The sequence below is a fragment of the Fundulus heteroclitus genome, chromosome 22, assembly GCF_011125445.2.
Source record: "Fundulus heteroclitus isolate FHET01 chromosome 22, MU-UCD_Fhet_4.1, whole genome shotgun sequence".
Classification (NCBI taxonomy): domain Eukaryota; kingdom Metazoa; phylum Chordata; class Actinopteri; order Cyprinodontiformes; family Fundulidae; genus Fundulus; species Fundulus heteroclitus.
The window spans coordinates 23,472,416-23,496,163 of NC_046382.1; the positions used below are offsets into that span (position 1 = coordinate 23,472,416).

At 45.2% G+C, this 23,748-nt stretch overlaps 1 protein-coding gene across 4 annotated transcripts in view; it reads left to right on the forward strand.

The window, feature by feature from the left end:
* si:ch73-173h19.3 (calcium-binding EGF-like domain-containing protein) overlaps positions 1-23,748 on the forward strand; it is a 69,089-nt gene that overhangs the window by 20,863 nt on the left and 24,478 nt on the right. Inside the window, exons 3-7 of one of the 4 annotated variants that reach the window (XM_036126656.1) lie at positions 6,061-6,210; positions 17,663-17,954; positions 18,524-18,633; positions 18,759-18,804; positions 18,888-19,166. In XM_036126656.1, coding sequence (XP_035982549.1) covers positions 18,553-18,633; positions 18,759-18,804; positions 18,888-19,166 — 406 coding nt within the window. In that variant the 5' untranslated portion in view covers positions 6,061-6,210; positions 17,663-17,954; positions 18,524-18,552. Of the gene's footprint in view, positions 1-6,060; positions 6,211-16,326; positions 17,955-18,523; positions 18,634-18,758; positions 18,805-18,887; positions 19,167-23,748 lie in introns of those variants that run through there. The other 3 variants (XM_036126657.1, XM_036126655.1, XM_012880588.3) reach the window with 3 other exon arrangements.

Genomic DNA, 23,748 nt, shown 5'->3' on the forward strand with positions numbered 1-23,748 from the left:
TTTTGTTCATCTAAACCAGGTTTGTTGACTCAGTTACCCCTCCATGTCGAGCAGAGCCGTAGCCAGCGGTGTTTGTTGCGAGCACAGAGACCAGTGTGCATTTTGGGTAAGAGTTGAGCTGCTGCACGTCCTACAGCTAAGCCTTAAATTAGTCAGAACCCAATCAGATTTAAAGATAGCTTTTAATTTTACCAACCAGCGTCTTCTGACTGGAGATAAAGTCAACGTTTCAGTCCAGACCGGAAGCTGGTGGAGAAATCTGCAGAGAGCAGCTAGAGATTAGGGTGATGGCGAGGAGTTCTTCCAACTCCCCCAAAGCTCATCAACAACGATAAATCGACCAAATATCGGAGGATACATGCAAAAGGCTGGTAAGAAATTATAGAAGGGGTTTAACAGCTGTAAGGTCAATATAAACTTTTCCAGTGATTATTGAGAAAGTTATAAATAATTTTCAACAAACCATTTTTTTAAATAAATTATCAATAGAAATAGAAAAATAGATATTTTTAACCGTTGTTTTCTGAATCCCTCTCAGAAACAAGCTTCTTGGTTGAATGAAAAATAATCTGAAAGCTGCCAAGGGTGGGAATAATTTCAGGCACACCTGAATGCCGTTTGCAGAAGAGGCGAGCAGTTTGGAAGAGCGCAGGTGATAAGCAGCTGGTGGAGCGCTTGTCGAGTCTAGATTGAGCAATCAGTCATTCGGTCAAGGTCTTGGTTATCGAATATAGTTTGACCAGCTGAAAGGTTCACGTTACCCTTATCTAAAAAAAAAAAAAAAAAAAAAAAGAAAAAGGAAAAAGTAGCTGCTGCCCATATTCGTGTGTGGAAGAAAACACGCTGCAAAGCTTTCCATTAATTGTATAATAAAAAAGTGGATTATATTAGAACATATTTCCACTACATGGAGCACACAAACAAGTGTTGGTCGACACATCTAGTTGTTGTTTCAGATTGATGAATGAAACCTGTCTTCTGATGGGCTTTCATCAGGGTCCTGCTTAGAAATGCTCTTTGTAAAGGTCACTGCTTGTTGTGATGTGGACAATGAAGCAGCCAATAACTGCCTTTGAAACATGAACCTAATTGGGATTTTCTGTCAATAATTTTATACCCTGACATGAAAACAGACAATGGGAGAAAAGCAAAAACCACCGCTCACACACTTCGTGAACATATTAGATTAAAACCTGAGAACAGTGACTCTGCCAGCCCATAACGAAGCGGCTCCCATAAATAAAGGGAACGGCTGAACGAGACACAAGTCTTGGTTGGGAAATTTCCTCTCAGGTGTGTTTCTGGATCGCCGTCCATTCTGAATTAAAACACATTCATGTTGTCTAACAGAACAAACGTTAATACATTAACAATCAAAATAATATTAGTGATTCTATTTCTGGATATATTACTAATGGATATAATATTGCACACTGCGGGTCACATCGGGGGATCTGTTCAGCTCTTCATTCCAGCTGAAATTAACATTTCTGTCAATCACATTTCTGCAGCAGTTAGTTCTAAACTTTTTACGTCTACCTTTTTTATTTTGGTTTGTTTGGGCTGAAACTGTAATATGAAATGAAAGCTACAATATGAACAAATAGATTAATTTAACAAACAGCATTTTTTTATTTTGTTTGCTTCTGTAGATATCTCTACTCTGAATTTATCTGCTCACAACGGCGTTGTGAGAAACTCTCACTGAAACACTCGTACGAAGCGTACAAAAGCGATAAAACATATCACAACATTTCAGAAAACCCACAAATAACCGAAGAACAGTTGGCCATAAGAGCCACGATGGTTCAGCTGGCAGAGCCAGCCCAGTAATAAGCAAAACTAAGTAGCTTTGGGCCACACATCAACAAGGGGGTCTCACCGAGTATAAGCAAATATGACACACGTGATTTGTTTTTTTATCCCACACCAGGAAGGTTTACAGATGTAAATACCATTTCATGTATGAGTGAAGCATCCGCTGGTACTCACGCGAAACGCAGCATGTCATACTTGATGTTTAAAATGCTGAATGTACATCTGCAGAGTTTTTGCCAGCTTTTTTTTGTTGATTAATATTTTACCTATCGAGACTTTGGTAGGCAAACTAAAAGCTGCTGGGGCGGGGTCGGTCCAGGTGCTGCACCACACAGGTTAAAAAAAGATTCACTGAGATCCAAAAAAAGGAGAATTTATTAATGAAACCTGAAGAACTAATAAAGCATTTTTAGTAAAAATGAATCACAGCAGTGCAGAATAAGTGGCGGTCAACAAAAACTTTGGCAACCTGCTCCCCCACATTTTAAGCCGTTGCTACTGGAGATGGTGAGTTATATTAATCATGTTGAAATACACGATAAGCACAATTATCACAAAAAAGAAAGAAAAAAACCCAGACGAGAACTTGATTAACTTTAAAAAACTGTATTAAATAACCTTTTTTTTAAACACAATATCTCCCACGTTAAGGTCTTAGAAACTATTTTTACACTCCACCTTACTAGATGGTACAGATGACCTGAAGAAGTAAAGATAAATAACCTAAAAGTCTGTCAGAATCATGAAAAAGTGTTTGGCTGTGCACAAAAAAAAGCAACACACATTTGGTAGGTCAATGTATAAAACTGTTTAAACACAAAAAAAAGGGATATAAGGCTGAGCTTTTGTGATTGATGGTGGTTGGAAAAACAGCTGCATCAGATTTTGGTCAGGACCCCAAACAGCCTTGGAGCATCTCTGGAGGTTGGCGTTGACTGAGGGGGCGTCGTTCAGTGGCCTTGCATCACAACAAGTCAGGTTAAGGTGATGGACAGAGGCTGAATGGGAGCGGGACAGTCCTCAGATGCTCTTAAATCTACTCTCCGGTCATTTAAATGAGACATAAATTCTCATTTAAATGGCAGAGAATTGCTCGGGTTGGCTGATACACTGGGGCTTATAAAAATATAATTGTTGTCAGGCGTGTGTGTGTGTGTGTGTGTGTGCGTGTGCCTGCACAGGGATACTATAAGATTGAAGTGCTATATTGAGGAATTACTGTATGCATCCAATAACTAAGATGGGATGTTAACTTGATGTGGACGGTGAGTAGGCTGGTTTGTCTTTGGCCCGCTCCATGTGAGACTGCAGTGCAGAGGCTAAATGGCAGTCAGACTCATATCCAGTGACTGGCTGCACTGTACACACTGCAGAACTTAGGGTCCACAGGATAGCTGTCTTTTTTTGTTATTTGTGTTTTGTTTGTTTTGCTTTTTTGCAAATTACTTTACAAATTAACTTGCTGGAACAAACAAAAAATATCTTAGCGATGCGCCAATCAAACAGCCAGTAATTGGAATCGGCCAATTTTTCCTCGATCCACTCATCAAGCACTGATGAATGTTGTGTCATTTCCCCCGGTCATCAAATGTGTCAAAACTAACGGTTCACACCGTTTTCAGCCGATTAACTCACCAATGGACAACTTGTGTGCCCTTGAGTTTAATTAATATCAGACGATGGTTAGTGACGTATGTTTTTTTTCTGTATCGGATGCAATTTTTCTACCCCCGCCAAAGAACTAGCAGCACATTGATTGTTTGAACCTTAGCATCGACCAGGAAAAGCCAACGCTGTGCATCTCACATTGTTTTTCATGTTGAAAGAGATTCTCCTAAAAGTTCCCAGATTTTCTGTGGAAGTTGGTTTGTTAGGACTCTGAAACTGATGTTTCTGACAAAGTTTGAGCAAAGAAATCAGGCATTGTCCCCTCTTGGAATACTTGTGCCCTAATGTAATCCCAATTTTGTTGTTTAATTTTCATGTAAATCCCTTTTCAGATTCAGTTGTGAAGCTCAAACCGATGCCGAAAAACAGCTTTCCCCACCTCTGATTTTATTATACCTCCTCCTCCTCCTCCTCCTCGTCATCTTTCCCTCCTATTATCCTGTGCATTTCTCTCCATGTCTACAGATGGGCTCCCAACGGAAAGACGGGGGCTAATACACATGTCACATCAGCTCACGTAGATCCCAATTGTTTTTAGCCACTGTGCAGATCTGCGAGGTCTGCTCGTTGCGTGTCCTTCCCAGCATGCATTCTTGTATGTTAAAGCCACGTACATACTCTCACACAGCTCCTGCGCTCCGGCCCACCTTCTTCCAGCTCGCATTGTGGACGTACAGCGACATTTTCTCCATTATTTTCTGTCTGAATTTAACCACATGTCACTGAATCCACACTGGACCGTCAACAACCAGTACAATATGGCTCCCCGGGAGGCCTCCTTACAGACGTGTTTCATAATTTGAGCCGTTCTATCTATTGTATCAGCCTCCTTTGAAAAATTTACTTCCAACTGATACAATGCGTCAGTCTTTTTGTTAGCCGAGGACAATTGCTTGTACAGTGAATTGTCCAGGACTCTAATGAAGTGCTGAGGCAAACGCTTACAGGGCTACAGGGCACGGAGGGCGTTTGCTCTGCTCCACCTTAACTGTCGATGACAGCTAATGGGCCAAAGGAAAGAAAAAGACATGCATTTAGTTATTTATTTATAGTTTGTTGTCCAGTATCGTTTGTGGTAATCAGTGAAACTTAAAACGCTGATTCAGAGGGACTTCGGATGAGTGATAGTTTGAGAAAAAGAGAGAATGCAACACAACATGTTCCACCATAAAGGACCAAAGCACAAACACGAATGTACAGATTTGGACCCACCTTTATAAAGGCAGCACTTGCTTAGTGTGGTCTTATGTGTAGTGATCATAGACAAAAAAATAAAATAAGAGGAGCCTCCCTTCCTGGGATATCACTATCCATTCAGATGTGTCCATGTATTGAATTTTTTTTTTCCCCTGGACTGTCTCTTTTCTCAGTGCTCAGGCTGTTGAGCTCCTTTTATTCAAAGTGAAGCCCACAGCAGAGCTAACAAATGCCTTTGAGCTGAGCTGCAGGTGCATCCAGAGAGGAAAAGAGAGCATCTCAGTGCACAAAAGTTGGGGACAATTTGAAATTAAATGTTTATGGCAATTTTAGTTGAATTCCTCAAATACAGATGTTTTGTTGTCGACCTTTAATGTATGTTTTTTTTCCTTTATAAAACGCAATTAACATGCATGAACGAACATAGTTTCCACTTTTTACAGATTTTTTAACCTTGACACCCTTTAGCATTTAGTTAAAGCACAACAATACAGGTCTAATATTTTTTATTAGTTTTAATATGTTTGCCCTAAACTGTTGGGGGACAGGTTGGGGTGTGTGTGTATGTGTGTGTGTGGGTTGGGGAGGGGGGGGGGGGGTGCTCATGATGTTGGGACAGATGGTATTTAGCTCTAGCTGTGCCGAGCTCAGTGGGACCCGAAGCTTAAGAGGTTAGGCCTGTCAAAACCACTCTGCTCATTCACTGCCTAACAAAGTGTGGACTGTCAGCCTGTTCCGTTTAATAAACTTAAGATTTTTCTTTTGTCAATGCCCGAGCAACACTTTTTGCAACTCGATGACCTGAATATCCCGGCATTCTTCCAGCTCAGTAGCGGAGAATGCACCTTTTAGGAAGAGGATTTGCCCAGAAATGTAGAAACACGGCGGTTAAACGTCGTAAAAAGACGATGGTGTTTGGTTAACGATACACAAACTTGGGTCAGAGTTGCGTTGTTTGGAGAGGGATATCTCCCAGCAGCAAAGCAAGTTACTGATAGATTAGATGAGTACTAGAAAGGGGCGAAAAGCTTTAGACGTCAGTTAATCCGCCCACGATCGGCTAATCATTTGCCGTTGTTCTTGTATTTTATTTTTGTTGTTGCTTAACTTTGTGTTTCATCTCCCTTAAAAACCACAAAGTTCAGCCAAAATGGTTATACTTCACCACAAGAGGGAGACATACAGTAATGTGCGGGGGTAATTTTTCAACACATACAGCTTCACTGCAGTGCCTAAACTCAGCAAGCAGTCATTTCTTAATAGTGCCTGTGCTCCCTAATTGTTGAGTAAATAATGAGGATAATAATAATAATAATAATAATAATAATAATAATAATAAGCGTTTGTTATTTTTCTCAATCTCCCAATTTGTTGCAGCGCTTGTTAAGGTCAGAGGCTGAAAGCTGGTCAGTGGGTGACCCGAGCGGGACGCCCGGACGACATCTGACCTCTGACCGGGTGCGCGGGTTGACCCCCGGAGGACAAGGCCCGACAAAGCGAGGCACGTGCCTCGGCCTAATCTCCATGGTAACGTAAGACCTTTGGTGGAACGGTGGGGACCAGGGTCAGGGCCTGTCTTTATGCCGATTGTTGTAAGACATCTGCTGTCGATTGACTTGCTGCATGTATAAGAGCAGCTTGCACATGACAGACAGGGCACGGGCGAGGAAGCTAAAGGCTAACTGGGTAATCTCTGCAGGCAACTGTGATGATGCATTTTGTTCTCACAATCACCTGGAGAGATTCTGCAGTTTGCCTTGCACTCTGTTCTCCACTTTGATTCTTGTTGATAAGAGGAGGCAAATGCGTCGTCCACTAAAACTCACTCACTATGTGAATCTGTGATCAGAGAGGGTTTCGCTCTCTAGCTTAAATGAAGGAGAATTTCAGAAACGCCACTGACTTTAACCCTCTGCATGCCTGTTTCCTAAAAGCCAAAACGTTCATTGAAAAGACCAAAAGTGATGATCATAACATTGCGGTGCAGAATGAGGGCCAACAGGTGCAGCCCACCTGCAGAAAAATGTGCTTTACACTGATTCTGTACACGACGCTGCTTTTATGCACAAAAATATAATTCCTAGGCTTCTTTTCTAATCATCACCATTATGCAAGTTTTTTTTTTTACTTTATAGCTTTTATCACCACGGTCTGACCCCATACCCAGCCCTCATTTTTTCCCCCCACTGTCTCATCTCGTTCTCCACCGTGTTCTGCTGTGTTTTGGTGAAATCTCAGCTGGCAACTGTGAGTCGTTCACTAGCTGCTCTCACAATGGCCTCTGGGATTATGCTAAACGCAGCGCCTCGGCTGCTCCCCCGCATCGACCGGCATCGACGACGCCCTTTGGAGCGCGCAGGAAAAGAGATGGAGCCTCTCAATGAAGATGTCACTGCAATTACACAAGCATGTTTCATAGACACCCTCTGTGTCTGCTCTTCCTCCTCGCAAACACCCCCACCTCGCCGCTTCTCCTCTTTTTTAGAGACATTTTTCTTTTCCACGTTCTTTTGAAGTGGAGCCTCGTCTCTCGCAGGTCTTTCATAGTGCAGGCCCATTTTGCATTTGCATGAATTCACCATCCAGATGCTTCTGCTGCCACGTTGCCTTACAATGATGTGCACTGTACAGGATCAGCTATTGTGTTATTGCAGCATCAAAAGAATTACCATGCCTTGATTGTCTACGGTGTTAATTTTTGTTCCTATTGTTCCAGTTTTATGATGTTGTCACGAAGGAGGAGCTTTCTGATGTGGACGGTACTGCATCAGGAACTGATTGGCTGATACTACACTACCAACAGTATCTGATGCATTGCCTTCAGCATCGAAAGAAACATCGTATAACGCCGCCCTGCTGTGACGCAAACTATCGTTTGATGACATTCTGTTCGCCTCTGGTTTGCAAACAGATACCTGTGTGGACATTAGTTAAACTTGTAACCTCTGACGTCAGGTCAAAATCATCATAAAACGATCATGAACGTGAAACTTAACATGGGTTAATGTTTTATGCAAAAATCTGAAAAGTGTTCGCATAAAGTTGTATTCAACCTAAGAATCAATAAACTGTGTGTAGCACTACATTTTGCATGTCTGGAAACCACAATGTTTTGCTCATTTTCCTTATTCCAAGAAGCTCAATCACAGTCCGATTGAATGGAGACCATCGCCGAAGAACCATTTTCAAGTCTTGCCTTCTCAAACGGATTCAGATCTGAACTTTGACTGGACCATTCTAGGTAATTGTTAAAGCTGACGCACCCTGTTGGCGGTGAAACACCTTTGGTTGCCCCAGATCTTTCCTCTAGGGCGACCCCACTTGGATTAGAGTGTTCAATATATGACGCAAGAAACAGAAATATATACTTTAACTGGTTTATTCTAAATCGTCAGAGAAATGTTTACAGACACATCAGCGCTGACGGGCTCTTGATCGAACACGACGCAAGGGAAATGAATGTGACAAGAGCCCCGACTGATCCTTCACTAAACATAAAGAAGTCTAGGTACGCGCCCATGCAAGGCTGGTACACCTCCTCACATGTTATCAGTAAAATAATGTGTCACCTCTGATAGGTTGTGCCATGGCCTTGTGTCCCAACCTGTCTGAGTGAGCATGCAGCTCCCAGGAAAACTGATGTTCCACTCATACACCCCATATCCAGCATAATGAACGTGCTTTGATCTAAACCCATCCAGTTGTAGCCTTGGCTGAGTACAGGGTCACTTTCCTGCCAGAAGGTCAAACTCTGCCCTACTCTCAAGTTTTCTGGAGCGCTCAACATGTTTATTTAGTTCTATTCAAATTCCCACCGTCTCTTACTAGCTCCCTACTCAAAAATTCCCACAACATGATGCTGCCACCACCATGCTTCACCGTGGGGATGGTGTATTCAGGGTGATGTGCACCAGTGCACGTTCTTCCGCACTTGCTGTGTCCCACCTCATTGTTTTTAGGTAACTTTTTTTGAAAAATGGCTTCCTCCTTGACACTTGTGGAGCGCACCGCGAATAGATTCCCTGCCATCAGGTTCTCCCGCCTGAGCTGCAGATGTTTGCATCTCTTCCAGAGTTACCGTCGGTCCCCTTGCTGCTTCGCTGGTTAAAATGGGAAAGACGGACTGAACAAACCGCATGTCACTTTCCTTCCACTTGAGGTTCATCCACTACTTTTTGTCAGTCGATCGCATGAAATTTTAAAGAAACGAAGTGAAGTTTGTTGTAATGTTACAAAACGTGGAGAAGTTCTGGCGGTATGAGCACTTTTGCATAAATACTCCCTTGAATATACATGTATCCCACTGCTATCTGAGTAATCATGTTCCCCTTCGGTTCAGATGAGACACCTGGATGCCTTCAGGCCGGACCTCAATACTTTTTGCTCACATGCTATTTCCCTGCCCCTCAGATTAACCTTTAATAATTTAACATTGACGGTGAGATACACAAGGAGACTTTCTCACACTTAAATATCTATACACCCATGTCAGCCTCCCTTCTGTCTAATTTACTTCTGGTGAGGAATAGGAGCAGGGTGTAAGGTCCCTCATCCCCCGTTCGGTGTTGGATACAATAATTTTCTTATCTCGCTTTGATATGCATTTGATTAATTCTGTGGTTTATCTCTGTGTCTAAGTGTGTTTAATAGCTTGCCAAGTGAAATAAATTTTCATCAAAAAGTGAAAGGTTTTTCATTGTTGTTGTTCTTTCTTTGCTCCCATAATTGCTTGTACAGACACGTTTCTAAATATTCCGAATGTTCTGTTTTGGCCAACTCGGGCAAAAAACCCCAAAAAAAACCAAACATTTAAAATTGGCTCTGAAAATGCTTTCTGACCCCCCAAAGTTAATTTGTTTTAACTTTAACTCTCACATCAAGGGGTATGACTTCATGCAAAAATGTACCAGCCATCATCTTGTCCACACCCTCTGAGAAGGCAGAAGGTCAGCATGCAAGGAGGCGGTGCCAAGTGTCTTTCAATCTACTTATGTCAGCAAGCCGCTGGCGCACAGAGACGCGCAATCACTTGCCGCCTCTTTGCCCCTGAGAGAAATCCAAAGGAGCCATGCCAATTCCAACAGATGTTCCTCAAGCGCAAGCATCTTGTAAACACCATGAAATGGTTTGGAGGTTAATGTGCGGGTTGCTGACAGAGATCTTTGACACAAAATTTGATTATACCACCTGCTGCTCGCACAAAGCCGACAGAGTTCTCAGGGTGACCGCCGACTTGTGCAATAACAAAACAGACAGATTTTTACAAAGGCTTGAGTAAAAAGTTCATATGGGGTTCAACTGGAAAATCAAACTACTTCTGCTTCTTCACATCTCAATTATTAGAGCATCATCAAAAGCTTAATTTGTGGGTGGAGCGGCGGTCTACGGGTTAGAGCAGGGCACTCACGCCCTGGGAAGGCTGCAACTTCCCCGAGTTGAATCCTGCAGCCTGCAGCTCTGGGTTCCTGAGCAAGAACCAGAATGCTGCCTTAAGGGATGGGTTACATGCAGAGAGCACATTTCATTGGATGTACAAAGTTGTAATGACAAACAAAGAGGATTGTCATTAATTCAAGATGCAAAAGTGGAACTAATTTATTATGCAGAGTCATTCATTTCATACAGAGTGATGTATTTCCAGCATTTGTGCCAGTTCATTATGATGATTATGGCTTTGTTATGTTCCGGGATTCTGGCTGCTTGGTGGGAATTCCTGTGCGCCCTTACCACCATTTACCACCAGAGGGCGACAGGTTCCGGTGGGAGTGCGGTGCATCATCATCCACAGCTGTTCGCGATCATCTTCATCAGCGGCTCAGATTTAAGGAGTTGGCTGCCAGCCCAGCGTCGCCTGAGTGTTAGCCAGTCATGGTATTTCTGAGCCCTCTGAGCCTGCCTCTGTGTTTTCTAGTTGTCTTTGAACTTTCAAGTAATTATCTTTGTTTCTTCCGTTGCCTTTAGGCGATCCCTTGAGGAGATCCTAGTTGATTTCCTGGTTTTTGAACCACCCTCGTGACGCCGTGGAAAGAACCCACAGGTTGCCCGAGTTTCCAGACTCACCTCTCCGTTGTTTGCAATCATCTCCTGGACTCCACGGCTGGCGGCCGCACCACTCCTCCGTTTCTCCACTGCACCCGAGCCTGCCTGTCCGCTCCCCGCCGCACTCCTCTGTTGTTTCTGGACCCACCAAGGACTGAGACACCGGACAAACATTGTTTCCCCTCCAAGACTCCGTTCATCTACTTCAAAGTAAGATCAGCCTGTTTTCTCAGTGAGATTTCCGTTCTTCCCACGACCCCTGAACTCACCACTCTGCTCTTTCCTCATAGTGAATCATTGTTGCTGCCACTGTCGTTTCCCCCTGGACCAGACCATCCTGATTCTCGCCGATAATTGTGTGATCATTATTAAATCATTTAACACTGATCCTACCTCTCCTGTTTTGTGTTCTGCATGTGGGCCTGTTAAAAGAAAACTGAACCCATCATGACAGAACACTCAGGCCAACAACTCAGCCCAGCAGACGCAATCCGGAGATCCTTAGCCGAACAACAATCTATATTACAAACCCATGAAAACGCTTTAACAGAGTTAAAGAGAATCCAAACTGAAACTAACCAACAACTATCTGAGTTAACCCGTTACCTTCGAGGTTCAGCCCCTCAAGCTTCGGCTCCAGCCTCCAACTCAGCTCTAGCTTCAAACCCAGCTCCGGAGATCCAATCCACGTTTTCTGATATCCGTCCACCTACGCCCGAAAGATTTTCAGGTGACCGGAGCAAATGTAATGGTTTTCTTCTTCAATGCTCGATAATGTTTAATCACTCCCCGAGAAGCTTCCCCTATGACAGCTCCAAGATCGCATACGTTCTGTCCTCGTTGTCAGGACAAGCTTTGTTATGGGCCGAAGCTCGTTTCCCAGATCCAGCACGCTATGGCTGTTCATTTGATGATTTTATAAAAGAGTTCAGACAGGTTTTTTGTCAAGATGCTGACCAGTCAGTTAATTCCAGAGAGTTCTGGAATATTAAACAAGGAAATAAAACTGTGGCGGAATTTTCCGTGGATTTCCGCATCAAGGCTGCAGCGACAGGCTGGGAACCAGCCGCGCTTAAGAGCGCATATTACAACGCGTTAAATGACAATATTAAGGATGAGCTGGCTACTTTTGAAGAACCTAGGACCTTAGAGGAATTAATCAGCCAAACCATCCGATTGGATCACAGAATCCGGTCCCGAAAGAGAGATGGGGGTCGTAGGAGCCAACCATTCAGACACTTTGGTGGCTCCGCTTCCCCCTCGGCATTTTCTCCGCCCCCAGCCTCTCAGGATCCCGAGCCCATGCAGTTAGGTCGAACTCGCCTGACTCCTGAAGAGCGCCAGCGGCGCATGTCAGCCCGACTTTGTATTTATTGTGGTTCCCCGGGTCATTTTCTGGCCAATTGTCCGGTTCGTTTAAACCTTCCGGTCCGCCAGTAGCGGCGAGGAGGTTGGCGGACCATCCCAGCGAAAGAGACTCTCCTCGCTTACTGTTGCCAGCAACCATATTGATTCAGACCCAGTCATTTTCTTTATCCGCCCTAGTCGACTCTGGTTGCGAGCAAGATTTGATCGACGACTCCCTGGTTAAACAAATGAGAATAGAGACCGAACCACTACCTGTTCCACTGCGAGTTACTGCTTTAGATGGAAAAACGCTGCCACACATTACACATAAAACCAAACCACTCCACCTTATCATTTCTGGTAACCACAGTGAGTTTATTTCATTTTTTGTATTTTCATCGGCCAATTCCCCCATAATTTTAGGTTTCCACTGGTTACAACTTCACAACCCACAAATAAATTGGACCGAGAAACACCTGGAATCCTGGTCCACTTCATGTCACTCGTCTTGTCTCCGCTCAGCTGTTCCCCCAGGTCCTCCATCGGCTGAGCCTCAGGAGGCGGATCCGGTCGATCTCTCCACAATCCCCTCTGATTACTACGACCTCGCTCCTGTGTTCAGTAAGTCCAAGGCTCTTTCTCTCCCTCCTCACCGTCCATATGATTGTTCCATAGATCTCCTGCCGGGTGCTCCGTTACCCACCAGTCGCTTATACAACATTTCTCGACCTGAAAGAGAAACTATGGAGAAATATATAAAAGAGTCCTTGGCAGCCGGTATAATCCACACCTCATCTTCCCCTATGGGAGCTGGATTTTTTTTTGTGGGGAAGAAAGATGGATCCCTGAGACCCTGCATAGACTATAGAGGGTTAAACAATATTACAGTTAAGAATAAGTATCCCCTGCCATTATTATCATCGGCCTTCGAACCAGTTCATGGTGCTACAATTTTTTCCAAGCTCGACCTGAGAAACGCCTACCATCTTCTGCGTATACGCAAGGGTGACGAGTGGAAGACCGCATTTAAGACCCCTATTGGCCATTTCGAGTACTGCGTGATGCCATTTGGCTTATCCAATGCGCCTGCATTTTTCCAAGCTCTAGTGAACGATGTTTTAAGAGACTTTCTGAACATCTTCGTTTTCGTATACTTGGATGACATTCTCATTTATTCACAGACGCTGGAGGAACATAAACGCCACGTTCGCATGGTTCTCCAAAGACTACTCGAGAACAAACTATTTGTCAAAGTTGAGAAGTGTGAGTTCCACAAGCCGTCCATTTCCTTCTTGGGTTTTATATTAGGGGACGGACAGGTACGGCCAACGGAGGAAAAGATCCAGGCAGTACTGCAGTGGCCCACACCCGAAACCCGCAAGCAGCTCCAACGCTTCCTCGGATTTGCAAACTTTTACCGTCGTTTTATCAGAAACTACAGTCAGACAGCTTTACCACTAACGGCACTAACCTCTTCCAAGATCCCTTTTAGTTGGACTCCGGAGGCAGAAGCGGCGTTCTCACGCCTCAAGGCCCTCTTTGCCAACGCACCCATCCTGATTCAGCCAGACCCGTCCCGACAGTTCATTGTTGAAGTCGACGCCTCAGACACCGGAGTTGGTGCAGTTTTATCCCAGATCTCTCCTCGCGACAATAAAACTCACCCATGTGCCTTTTTTTCCCGCAGACTATTACCTCCAGAGAGAAACTACGATGTGGGAGATCGAGAGCTATTAGCTATAAAATTAGCCCTGGAAGAATGGAGACATTGGCTGGAGGGAGCAGAGCATCCGGTACTGGTCTGGACCGATCACAAGAACCTGTCCTACCTTCAGTCTGCCCGGAGGCTCAACCCACGTCAGTCACGCTGGTCACTGTTTTTCTCTCGATTCAATCTCTCCATCTCATATCGCCCTGGATCCCGTAACATCAAACCTGACGCACTTTCCCGCCTGTACTCACCTGATGATTACGAGAAGGCTCCTGCCACTATTCTCCCTCCCAGTTGTACTGTCGCCACCGTTACCTGGGAGATCGAAGACATCATTAAACAAGCTCAGCTAACAGAACCTGCACCCAACACCTGTCCACCCAACAAGCTCTACGTTCCTGTCTCAGTCCGAGCCCGTTTTCTCCACTGGATCCATGCCTCCAAATTCTCTGCACACCCCGGAATCAGCCGTACCATAGCACTTGTCAACCGCAAGTTTTGGTGGCCCTCTGTCCATAAAGATGTCAGTGAGTATGTCCAAGCCTGCACCACCTGTTCCAGAAATAAAGCTTCTCACCAACCACCATCTGGCCTTCTGCAACCTCTCCCCGTTCCCAAACGGCCATGGTCTCATGTATCTATAGATTTTGTTACCGGCCTACCTCCTTCCAAGGGGATGACCACCATCCTCTCCATCGTCGATCGTTTCTCCAAGGCCTGCCACTTCGTTCCTCTCCGTAAGTTGCCTACAGCTTTTCAAACCGCTCAACTTCTGATAAAACACGTTTTCCGACTCCATGGCATCCCACAGGACATCCTCTCTGACCGAGGTCCTCAGTTCATCTCCCAGGTTTGGAAAAGTTTCTGTTCGGCTCTCAATGCATCTGTCTCACTTTCTTCCGGCTTTCACCCCCAGACCAACGGTCAGACCGAACGGCTCAACCAGGACTTGGAAACCACCCTCCGCTGCTTTACCTCCACCAACCCCTCCGATTGGGCCCAATTCCTTCCTTGGGTGGAGTACGCTCACAACAGCCACATCTCAGCAGCTACCGGTATGTCCCCGTTCGAGGCTTCCATTGGTTATCAACCCCCTCTTCTTTCATCAGAGGAAAAGGATATTTCAGTCACCTCCGTCCGTCATCACATCCGCCGTTGTCAGAAAGTTTGGAACACCATTATCCGTAACCTCAACCAAACTGCAGACAGAAATAAGCGCCTGGCTGACCGTAAGAGGAGACCAGCACCCATATACAGCCCAGGTCAACAGGTTTGGCTTTCTTCACGTGACATTCCGCTCAAATCCATTTCCAAGAAACTCTCTCCCCGATACATTGGTCCGTTCCCCATTGAATCCATAATCAACCCGTCTGCTGTCCGTCTCCGTCTGCCCGCCTCCCTCCGCGTCCACCCCACCTTCCACGTGTCCCAGATTAAACCTGTCCAGACCAGCATGCTCTGCCCTCCAGCCGAACCCCCTCCACCCCCCCGTGACATTGATGGTCATCCTGCATACACCGTCCGCCGGATCGTGGACTCCCGTCGGCGAGGTCGCGGCTGGCAGTACCTCGTCGATTGGGAGGGTTACGGTCCGGAGGAACGATCCTGGATCTCGGGTTCTTCCATCTTAGACCCTTCCCTTATCTCTGACTATCGTTCCTCGTTGCCTTCCAGTTCATCTAGGCCGCCAGGTGGCGACCGTTGAAGGGGGGGTACTGTTATGTTCCGGGATTCTGGCTGCTTGGTGGGAATTCCTGTGCGCCCTTACCACCATTTACCACCAGAGGGCGACAGGTTCCGGTGGGAGTGCGGTGCATCATCATCCACAGCTGTTCGCGATCATCTTCATCAGCGGCTCAGATTTAAGGAGTTGGCTGCCAGCCCAGCGTCGCCTGAGTGTTAGCCAGTCATGGTATTTCTGAGCCCTCTGAGCCTGCCTCTGTGTTTTCTAGTTGTCTTTGAACTTTCAAGTAATTATCTTTGTTTCTTCCGTTGCCTTTAGGCGATCCCTTGAGGAGATCCTAGTTGATTTCCTGGTTTTTGAACCACCCTCGTGACGCCGTGGAAAGAACCCACAGGTTGCCCGAGTTTCCAGACTCACCTCTCCGTTGTTTGCAATCATCTCCTGGACTCCACGGCTGGCGGCCGCACCACTCCTCCGTTTCTCCACTGCACCCGAGCCTGCCTGTCCGCTCCCCGCCGCACTCCTCTGTTGTTTCTGGACCCACCAAGGACTGAGACACCGGACAAACATTGTTTCCCCTCCAAGACTCCGTTCATCTACTTCAAAGTAAGATCAGCCTGTTTTCTCAGTGAGATTTCCGTTCTTCCCACGACCCCTGAACTCACCACTCTGCTCTTTCCTCATAGTGAATCATTGTTGCTGCCACTGTCGTTTCCCCCTGGACCAGACCATCCTGATTCTCGCCGATAATTGTGTGATCATTATTAAATCATTTAACACTGATCCTACCTCTCCTGTTTTGTGTTCTGCATGTGGGCCTGTTAAAAGAAAACTGAACCCATCATGACAGGCTTACAGCTAAACAATATTTTAACATTAGATAAGAACAACAAAACGATTCTTAATGCAGACATATCAGTGCACTTGATACTTTGGGCCACTTTTACTTCAATTATCTCACCAATAGCTGTCTGCCATGGAGACGTTCAGCTTTGTTGTGTCTACTATGGCTCTCATCTTCCTCTTGACAATAATCCATAGGTTCTCTATTGGGTTTGGGTCAGGTGAGTTGGCTGACCACGGTGATAACATGGTCATTAAACCATAACTACCAGTACCAGTACTTTTGGGGGGGTGTGCATGTGCTACATTGTGCTGGAAGCTGAAATCAGAATCTCCACAAAGCTGGTCAGCATGAAGTGCTTTGAATTTCCTGGCAGACCGGCAGCTCTGCTGACCTTAAACTTGATAAAACACAGAGAACCAACTCTGGCAGAGATCATGGTCCCCGAATCACGACCAACTGTGGAGACTTCACTCTGGACCTGAAGCAGGTGGGGTTCTGTGACACCTTCATTATCAAGTAAAATGCAAAATATACTTTATTTTTATAAGATGACTTTGGACCTCTGAGCAACCGTCATTACAGCTTTTTTCTGTGAAACTTGTAGTCCATCCTGCATACATCTTCTGGCTCTCAAAGCATTGACTACAACCACATCTTACACCTTGTGGATCTCCCTCCCCAAAATCCTGAAATGGCCTTTCTTCGTCTTTCCTTTAAGACAGCAGTTATCCCTGTGTTTTTCTGCACCCATTTTCCTTCCACTCAACTTTCCATAAAATTGCTGTTCTTTATCCATTATCTTTTCGTGACTTGGTCTCCTTGTGTTGGGCGTCCTTTATTTTCAGATCTCCTTGCCATGATCGTGTGGGCCATAACCTCCCCCAAAACATAACATTTATACAAACACTGTAAGAACTGATAGCCCCCTTTCAGATCAATGCACTTAATTTGTCCTATAACCTCTATTTATTACACTGAGTTTTGCACAGAGAACTTAAGTTTGTGTGTTTTCCAACCTTCAACTTATGGTTATAAATCGTCCTGACGTTTCTTACGTTGGGATAGTTGACTTACTTGTAGTTTCAAGGCAGCTTTTGAACTTTCCTTTCTACGTTGAAGAGACTTAGATTGTATTACAGGGTGAACCCTTTTCTTGTTGGTCTTATTAAATATTCCAATTTTCAGGTACGCTGGGTTTGATTTTGTGTAACTAAGTATGCGTTAGACTTTTCCAGATGAATTACAGAAAAAAAGTCCTCATACTTCATTCGAGTTCATTTAGGCAAGCCTGTGTTCTTTTTTTTTTTTTTCTCGTAAGACTACAGCTATTTTCTCCTTTTCCACCGCTTAGTCCATAGAGGGAGCCATGCTTTTCTGAACCCCAGGCGGTGTGGGAGAGAGACAACCTCAGAGCTGAACCTGCTCGGTACACCGCCCCCCTTCTCCTCCCCTCCCAGGACGCCTGCCTCACTACTCAAACCAGCATGTTCATCACAAGCTTGTTCTCCGTCAAACATCTAACACCCACCGCTGAGCGTGCCCGGGCTGCTGCGCACGGCACACGTCCAGGTTCGCTGCAACACAACCCGAAGACGCTTTCTGCGGCATCGCTCGGAGAGTTGGACACCGCAGGTTAAACGCAGGTAGGTTGTCAAAGCCCGACGCACACAGCTTTCTCGCTAACAATGAAGTCAGGGCTATATAGTTGCGGCAGGGATTATTAGGGTAAAATAAAATGAGGCATTTTGTTTCCCCCTGACTTGCTTTTAAAACGTATCGGGCATTTTTATTCTTTATTTTTAAGCATGCGTTTAAAAAAAAACAACGAGCTACGGTGATTAGGGAATCAATCAACTTTTAAACGATACATTTTGCACATGGTTTTAGTCTTGCCTAACATGGGCTTGCTCATGATCTTGGCACCTATTGGCACACGGAGACGTGTTTTACGCACGAACTTTGCGCATGTGCACGCTAATCCCCTTTTGGAGCAAAACGGCAAAAAAAAAAATAAAAAAAAAAATCACTTGACTGAGCTGAAGTCGCACATTTTAGCTGGACCTCTGCCAACATAAACACCGAGCCAGCAGCGGGAGATGTTGAGACTCGTTAAGCAATGCCATCAAGAAATGTAATGACCGGTATTAAAACTTGTAGGCTTGTTGAGCAGAAAATGATCCACTTGGTTTCCCCTCTGTGTCTTTTGTTACAGGGCATCTCCTTTCTGAAGCTGGGTCAAAAATGTTGGGGATCTGCGTGTTTCTGTGTGTTGTTTTCACACAGGTTCTGTCTCAGGAGCCCGAGGAGCCCGTTACAGTCTCAGTGAGTGTAGTCACGCTGTGTGTAGCATAGCCTTTTCTTTTCTTTTCTTTTTCTTTTACATTTTCAAATGGGAACAGAATTAATGTTGTGCAATGGAAGCGTGATCCTAACGCATGTCTTCACAGTGCACAGAAGGCTACACATATGACAAAGCAAGGGAGCAGTGCAAAGGTAAGACATGGCAGTGCTGTTTCATTTGTGCAGCTTTTCAAAATGCTGGTTTTCATACCTGATTATTATTGTTTTTCTGTCAGACATCGATGAGTGTAAACTTCTAGAGGATGCCTGCAAAGGAGGGATGCAGTGTGTCAACCACTACGGTGGGTATCTCTGTCTGCCCAAGAGCGCCATCATCTACGTCACCAACGAGGTGGACCCACCGCCGTCGTCTGAGCAGGTCCCCCAGGTTCCTGTCATCGCACCCAACCAGGCTCATCACAATAGGCATGCTGGTGGGCACAGGGGGCCCCAAGTCAGCCAGACCATTCGCTGTTCTTCAGGCTTCAGTGTTGATGAGCAGAACAACTGCAGAGGTATGTTTGGCAGCACAGGTTTCTTCTTCAAATTAGGGTTATTGCAAATTAGAGTTATTTTGTTCTGGTTGGGCAAGCATTGGCTTCAAGAGTCTCAGTATGTATATTGTTTAATGTATTGTTTATTCTTTAAAGAATAGTATCTAGTACATTAAAGCCGTGGTTGCACTGTGACTTCAACGACCACCGGCTGCCTTTCGATTTTTTTTTTTTCTAGTTTGGGCTTTAGTCTGAAAAATTTGCTCTTTATAAAGTTAGAAAAAGGGTTTTAATGACTATCAAGACGGTGCACACAGTAGTTCAATACTTTAAACAACCTTCACCAGCAACAATTTGAAGTACTCCTTTTCTGAATGACATTTTCACTCTCCTAGTCTACAGATTTTCCGTCTCTTCAGTTCGTTGGGATTTGCAATATTGATGCACCAAGAAATTGTCTGGTAACTTGAGCTGATTTATAGCTAAACTGGAAGAGGCCTACAGGTCAGGGACTCAAAACTTTCTTACCTTTTGCCAGACAGTGAATGCACCATGTCTCACTTTACCAAGAGCTATACTTCGAAGATGCAGAAACTGTTTGGTCCCACACAAATAGAAGCGTCATAAATGGAAATTTCTCCACCACGCCACTAGTTGGTGGTATATTCTTTGAAATTTAACAACATGCATGTGTACAAACACTCCCCGCTTCAAAAGGTGGCACCATTAAATCATCCGGCGCCCGTGCCCGGACTTCTCCATGCAGACAGACAACAGAGCCCAGCAGGTTTGCATAACGTTATACTCTGAAACCCGTTTTCAAATCATGCCATTTTCAAAGAAAACGTGAGTTACTGTGGTGTAAACAAACTTTTCAGTTTCCACAAACAAAATCTGTCATGTAAATGAGGCCTTAGTCCACCTTCCTCAGTGCCACGCTAGATTCTTGCCTCGGCTACTTTGTAGTCTGTTGATTGTACTCACCTGATTTCCATGTAGCTCATCCTATCTCCACAGTTTTGAGGTCCTAGTTACTGTTTCCTTGCCTTTGAATTCTGTTGTTTCTGATTTCAGTTTATTTCAGCTTCGTCATTGAAATCGTTCTAGTTGCAGTTTGGGTCCCCAAGAATTTTAAAACATGACACAATTTTTTTTTCATATTATAATTTTTGCCCTATCTTGTCGTGTGATGGACTAGTGACCTGTCAAGAGTGTACCCCACCTCCCGCCCAATGACCCCTGAAGTTTGGCGCCTGATCCTCCGTGCCTCATGACAAGCAGGCATAGAGGATGGATATTTTGCTTCGCTGTCATATTCTTTATTTGCAATGCTTCCAGACTGATACATGCTTCTGCCTCTTTCGAAGACTGAACATAAAGTTGCCAACTCTGCAACACAGGAGGACCTCATCGCGATACTCAGTGATCTATTCAGACACTTATTTGTTCACACACAGATTTTATTCTTCTCAAAAAGCCGCGGTTGCTGCCGTGGGGCCCGCTCCTTGTCACAAAGCTCTCACAAGTGTCTGAGTCCGTGCACAGCAGTCCCTTTCTGGGCTCAAGACAAACCCGCATTCGGACTGCATATGATTCACGCAGGTGCAAACCGGCCTCTTGCTGATCCCCTTACAGTGAAGGCAAGAAGTAAATGGAAAATATATATTTCTTGTCTTAAATAAATCTGTGCATTTCTATTCACATTGTTAATGCACACAAAATAAGGTAAAACAATAATTGTTTTAACCATAACTTCCTGTAGATTCTAAGAGGAAACCAAAAAGGCTATGAGAAGAACAAGTTTTAAGGCAATTTTTCAAGTGCAGTAGACACATTGTTTTCCCAAACTTAATGAATAACAATAACAAAAAAATGATTTCCTGTATTAACCAAAATAACTGTGACTTGATCAGGCAGCTCTAATCTGCATTTTATCATAACCTGGTTAGCTCTTCCGTTTTTAGAAGTGGCCACACCTTCTGATGATAATTAAATCAAGTGCTTGGAGTCGATTCTTCCCCTCTCAATTCCCGTGGAAGCGGAACGTTTTTTTTTTCTTCTTCCAATAACTGCACTGCCAGTCATCGAAAGGTTTTATTCTGCGACTGTAGGTATTCGACAATTACTTGCTGACTACTTTTTACAGCCCCCATTAAACTGAGCTGCAAAGGTGAAGCGTTCATCCATCTGTATGACAGCCATCAGCAGCTCAACTGTGCGTAGCTGGCAGATGTGTTGCAAGCTTCTCGCTCTTTCTCCATGTGATGTCATGTTCTCTAAACTCTTTGCTTTGCTCGCAGCGTGATGTTTTTGGCCCCGGTTCAGCTTCTGTCTAAAGATTCCTCTTGTTTTGGGTGTTCAAGTACACCGCTTCGGGGGGTGGAAAAATAAAAATCAAGCAGATGATTTTGCAATATTGCACGAAAGCTCTATGCTCGTGGGCAGCCCCTATACGTCTACAGCGGGGCCTCAACGAGGCTGAGATGCAGCGAGGCGGTGTGGGTGTGACCTCGTGTTTGAGCAACACTCTTTGATCCTCTGAAATGGGGAGTGGTTGGAAGACTCGGTCTTTGTCTCGCTTGCACACTCTCACCACCGACACCCGCTTTAGCATCCGAGTAGAGGGGATCCCGTTCCCTCTCCTTGGGTTATGTGTGGTACCGTAGATCTATAAATGCAGTGCAAGGCAAATTGTACATCTGCTCTTGTGCGAGGCGGGGATGAGTTGCTCACCCCAGAAGGCAGAGGCCGGTGATTGAGCGACTGCGTGGTGGGGGTTTTGTGGCCGCACGGCTCTAGTGAAAGCAACAAATTAGATTTTACTCCCGGGGGCGACGATACGTGTGAGTTGCTTTATGTGTTTCCCCGAGTTGGAACCCAATTAGGTTTTAGTGGAGTGTAAAACATGGCAGCACATCAGTTAGAGCAACCACACAGGCAAGCTGGCACGGACGCGTTCACTGGTGAGCTGCTTGCAGAGCTCGAGCTGAACAAAGATGGACTGTTGCTGTCGGCGTTCGCGCTTCGGGATGGCCGCAGTCTGCAAAGGATGGCGTCTCTCGCTGTTATGTGGGCTTATATTTGTGCTGGAGGCTGATCTAATCTTTGTTTACATCAGCCTCCGCTTTCTCTGTCATTACCGCCAGCTCGCCTACAATCAGCCGGTTGTTCTTGGACACGGCGCTGTCGTCGTTTTGTTTTCGCTCTTGTTCCGCGCAGCATCTTGCGAGCAAAGGAATTCCCGTTAGCTCCCAACAGAGGGGGGAAACCTCAGTGTATCAAATAGCGCTTACATCAGGCTCCTTCCCTGCTAACTCACCACTCTGTGGAGGAAACCTGGAGTGCAGAGTCAGGTAGGGCAAAGGGGAGGATGAAAGGCCGACGCTCGGTGTATAACCGCAAAAGTGCCGTAGAGAAGCGGCCGAGCCGGGGCTGCACCGGCCCCCGTAGGCTGCTCAGCTGCTGGGCTTGTGGTAAACCGTTGAAAGATCAGCTAAATCTGATGTGCCGGTTTTCCACCGAACAAGCTGATCTCCAAAATATAAGTGCACTTTTGTTCAAGCTGATTGGAATCAAAACAAACCACGAAACAAAGAGCTCTCTTCAGGCTTCACGATGTTCTTTTGATTGGCTTCAGTCTGCCCGTGCGTGTGTGCAGCTCCCTGTAAAACCCTTTGGGTCGAGCGTGAACAGGAGCTCCAGGGTGTGTGTTGTGGAAGCGACAGATGCAGGAAGCCCGCACCGGGCCGCGGCCCCTCGGAGACACGGCTTCATGGTGCCTCCCGACATCCTCACAAGTGGTTTGTTGTGTGCAGAGGTGAGATCACATCCTCCTGCAAATGAAGGTTGTCCATCAGATGTGCTGTGACACTTCTGGGATGCCAGGGAAAGTGGAAGGCACTTGCGGTAATCAACAATGTTCAAAAATGACCAAACAGGCCATTAAAGTAAAATCTGAACAGTAATAGACAAAAAAAGATGAATTTTCATCTAGTGATGAAAATGAATGCACTTGAACTTTACAATTTCTGTTTACCGGTAAAAATGTGAAAAGATTGACGTGCAGTTTTTACATTTACTCCGATGCCCTTAAATGAAATCCGGTGTAAACAGCTGCCCTCAGAAGTCACCTGATTCCTAAACACCGTCCTCGTGTGTCTAATTTATCCTCAACATAAATCCAGATTTTCCGGGAAGGACTCGAAGACAACATTAGCGAACCAACAGCTCAAACTCCACAAAGATCAATGCTTCAATAAAGATCATTATAAACCCCTCAGTCACGTCAGGGATAACGTTATGGGGACGTTTAAAGCAGACCATGGTCATAAAACAATATGACAAATACCGCAGGTTGCTGTTCAGTCCATCATCCAAAACTGGAAAGAGAACAACACGACTGGAAACCTCCCAAGACAGTCCAGTCTGTCTAAACTTACAGGCAAGGCAATGAAAGCGATAATCAGGGAAGCAACCAAGAGGCCTGTCGTAACTAAAGAAGTTTCACACATCTGTAACTCTAGCGGGTAAAAGTTCAAGGCGCATTAATACCTTTGCAACACACTGGAAATGAAGCTGATCTGAAAACAGCCAATGAAAAGTA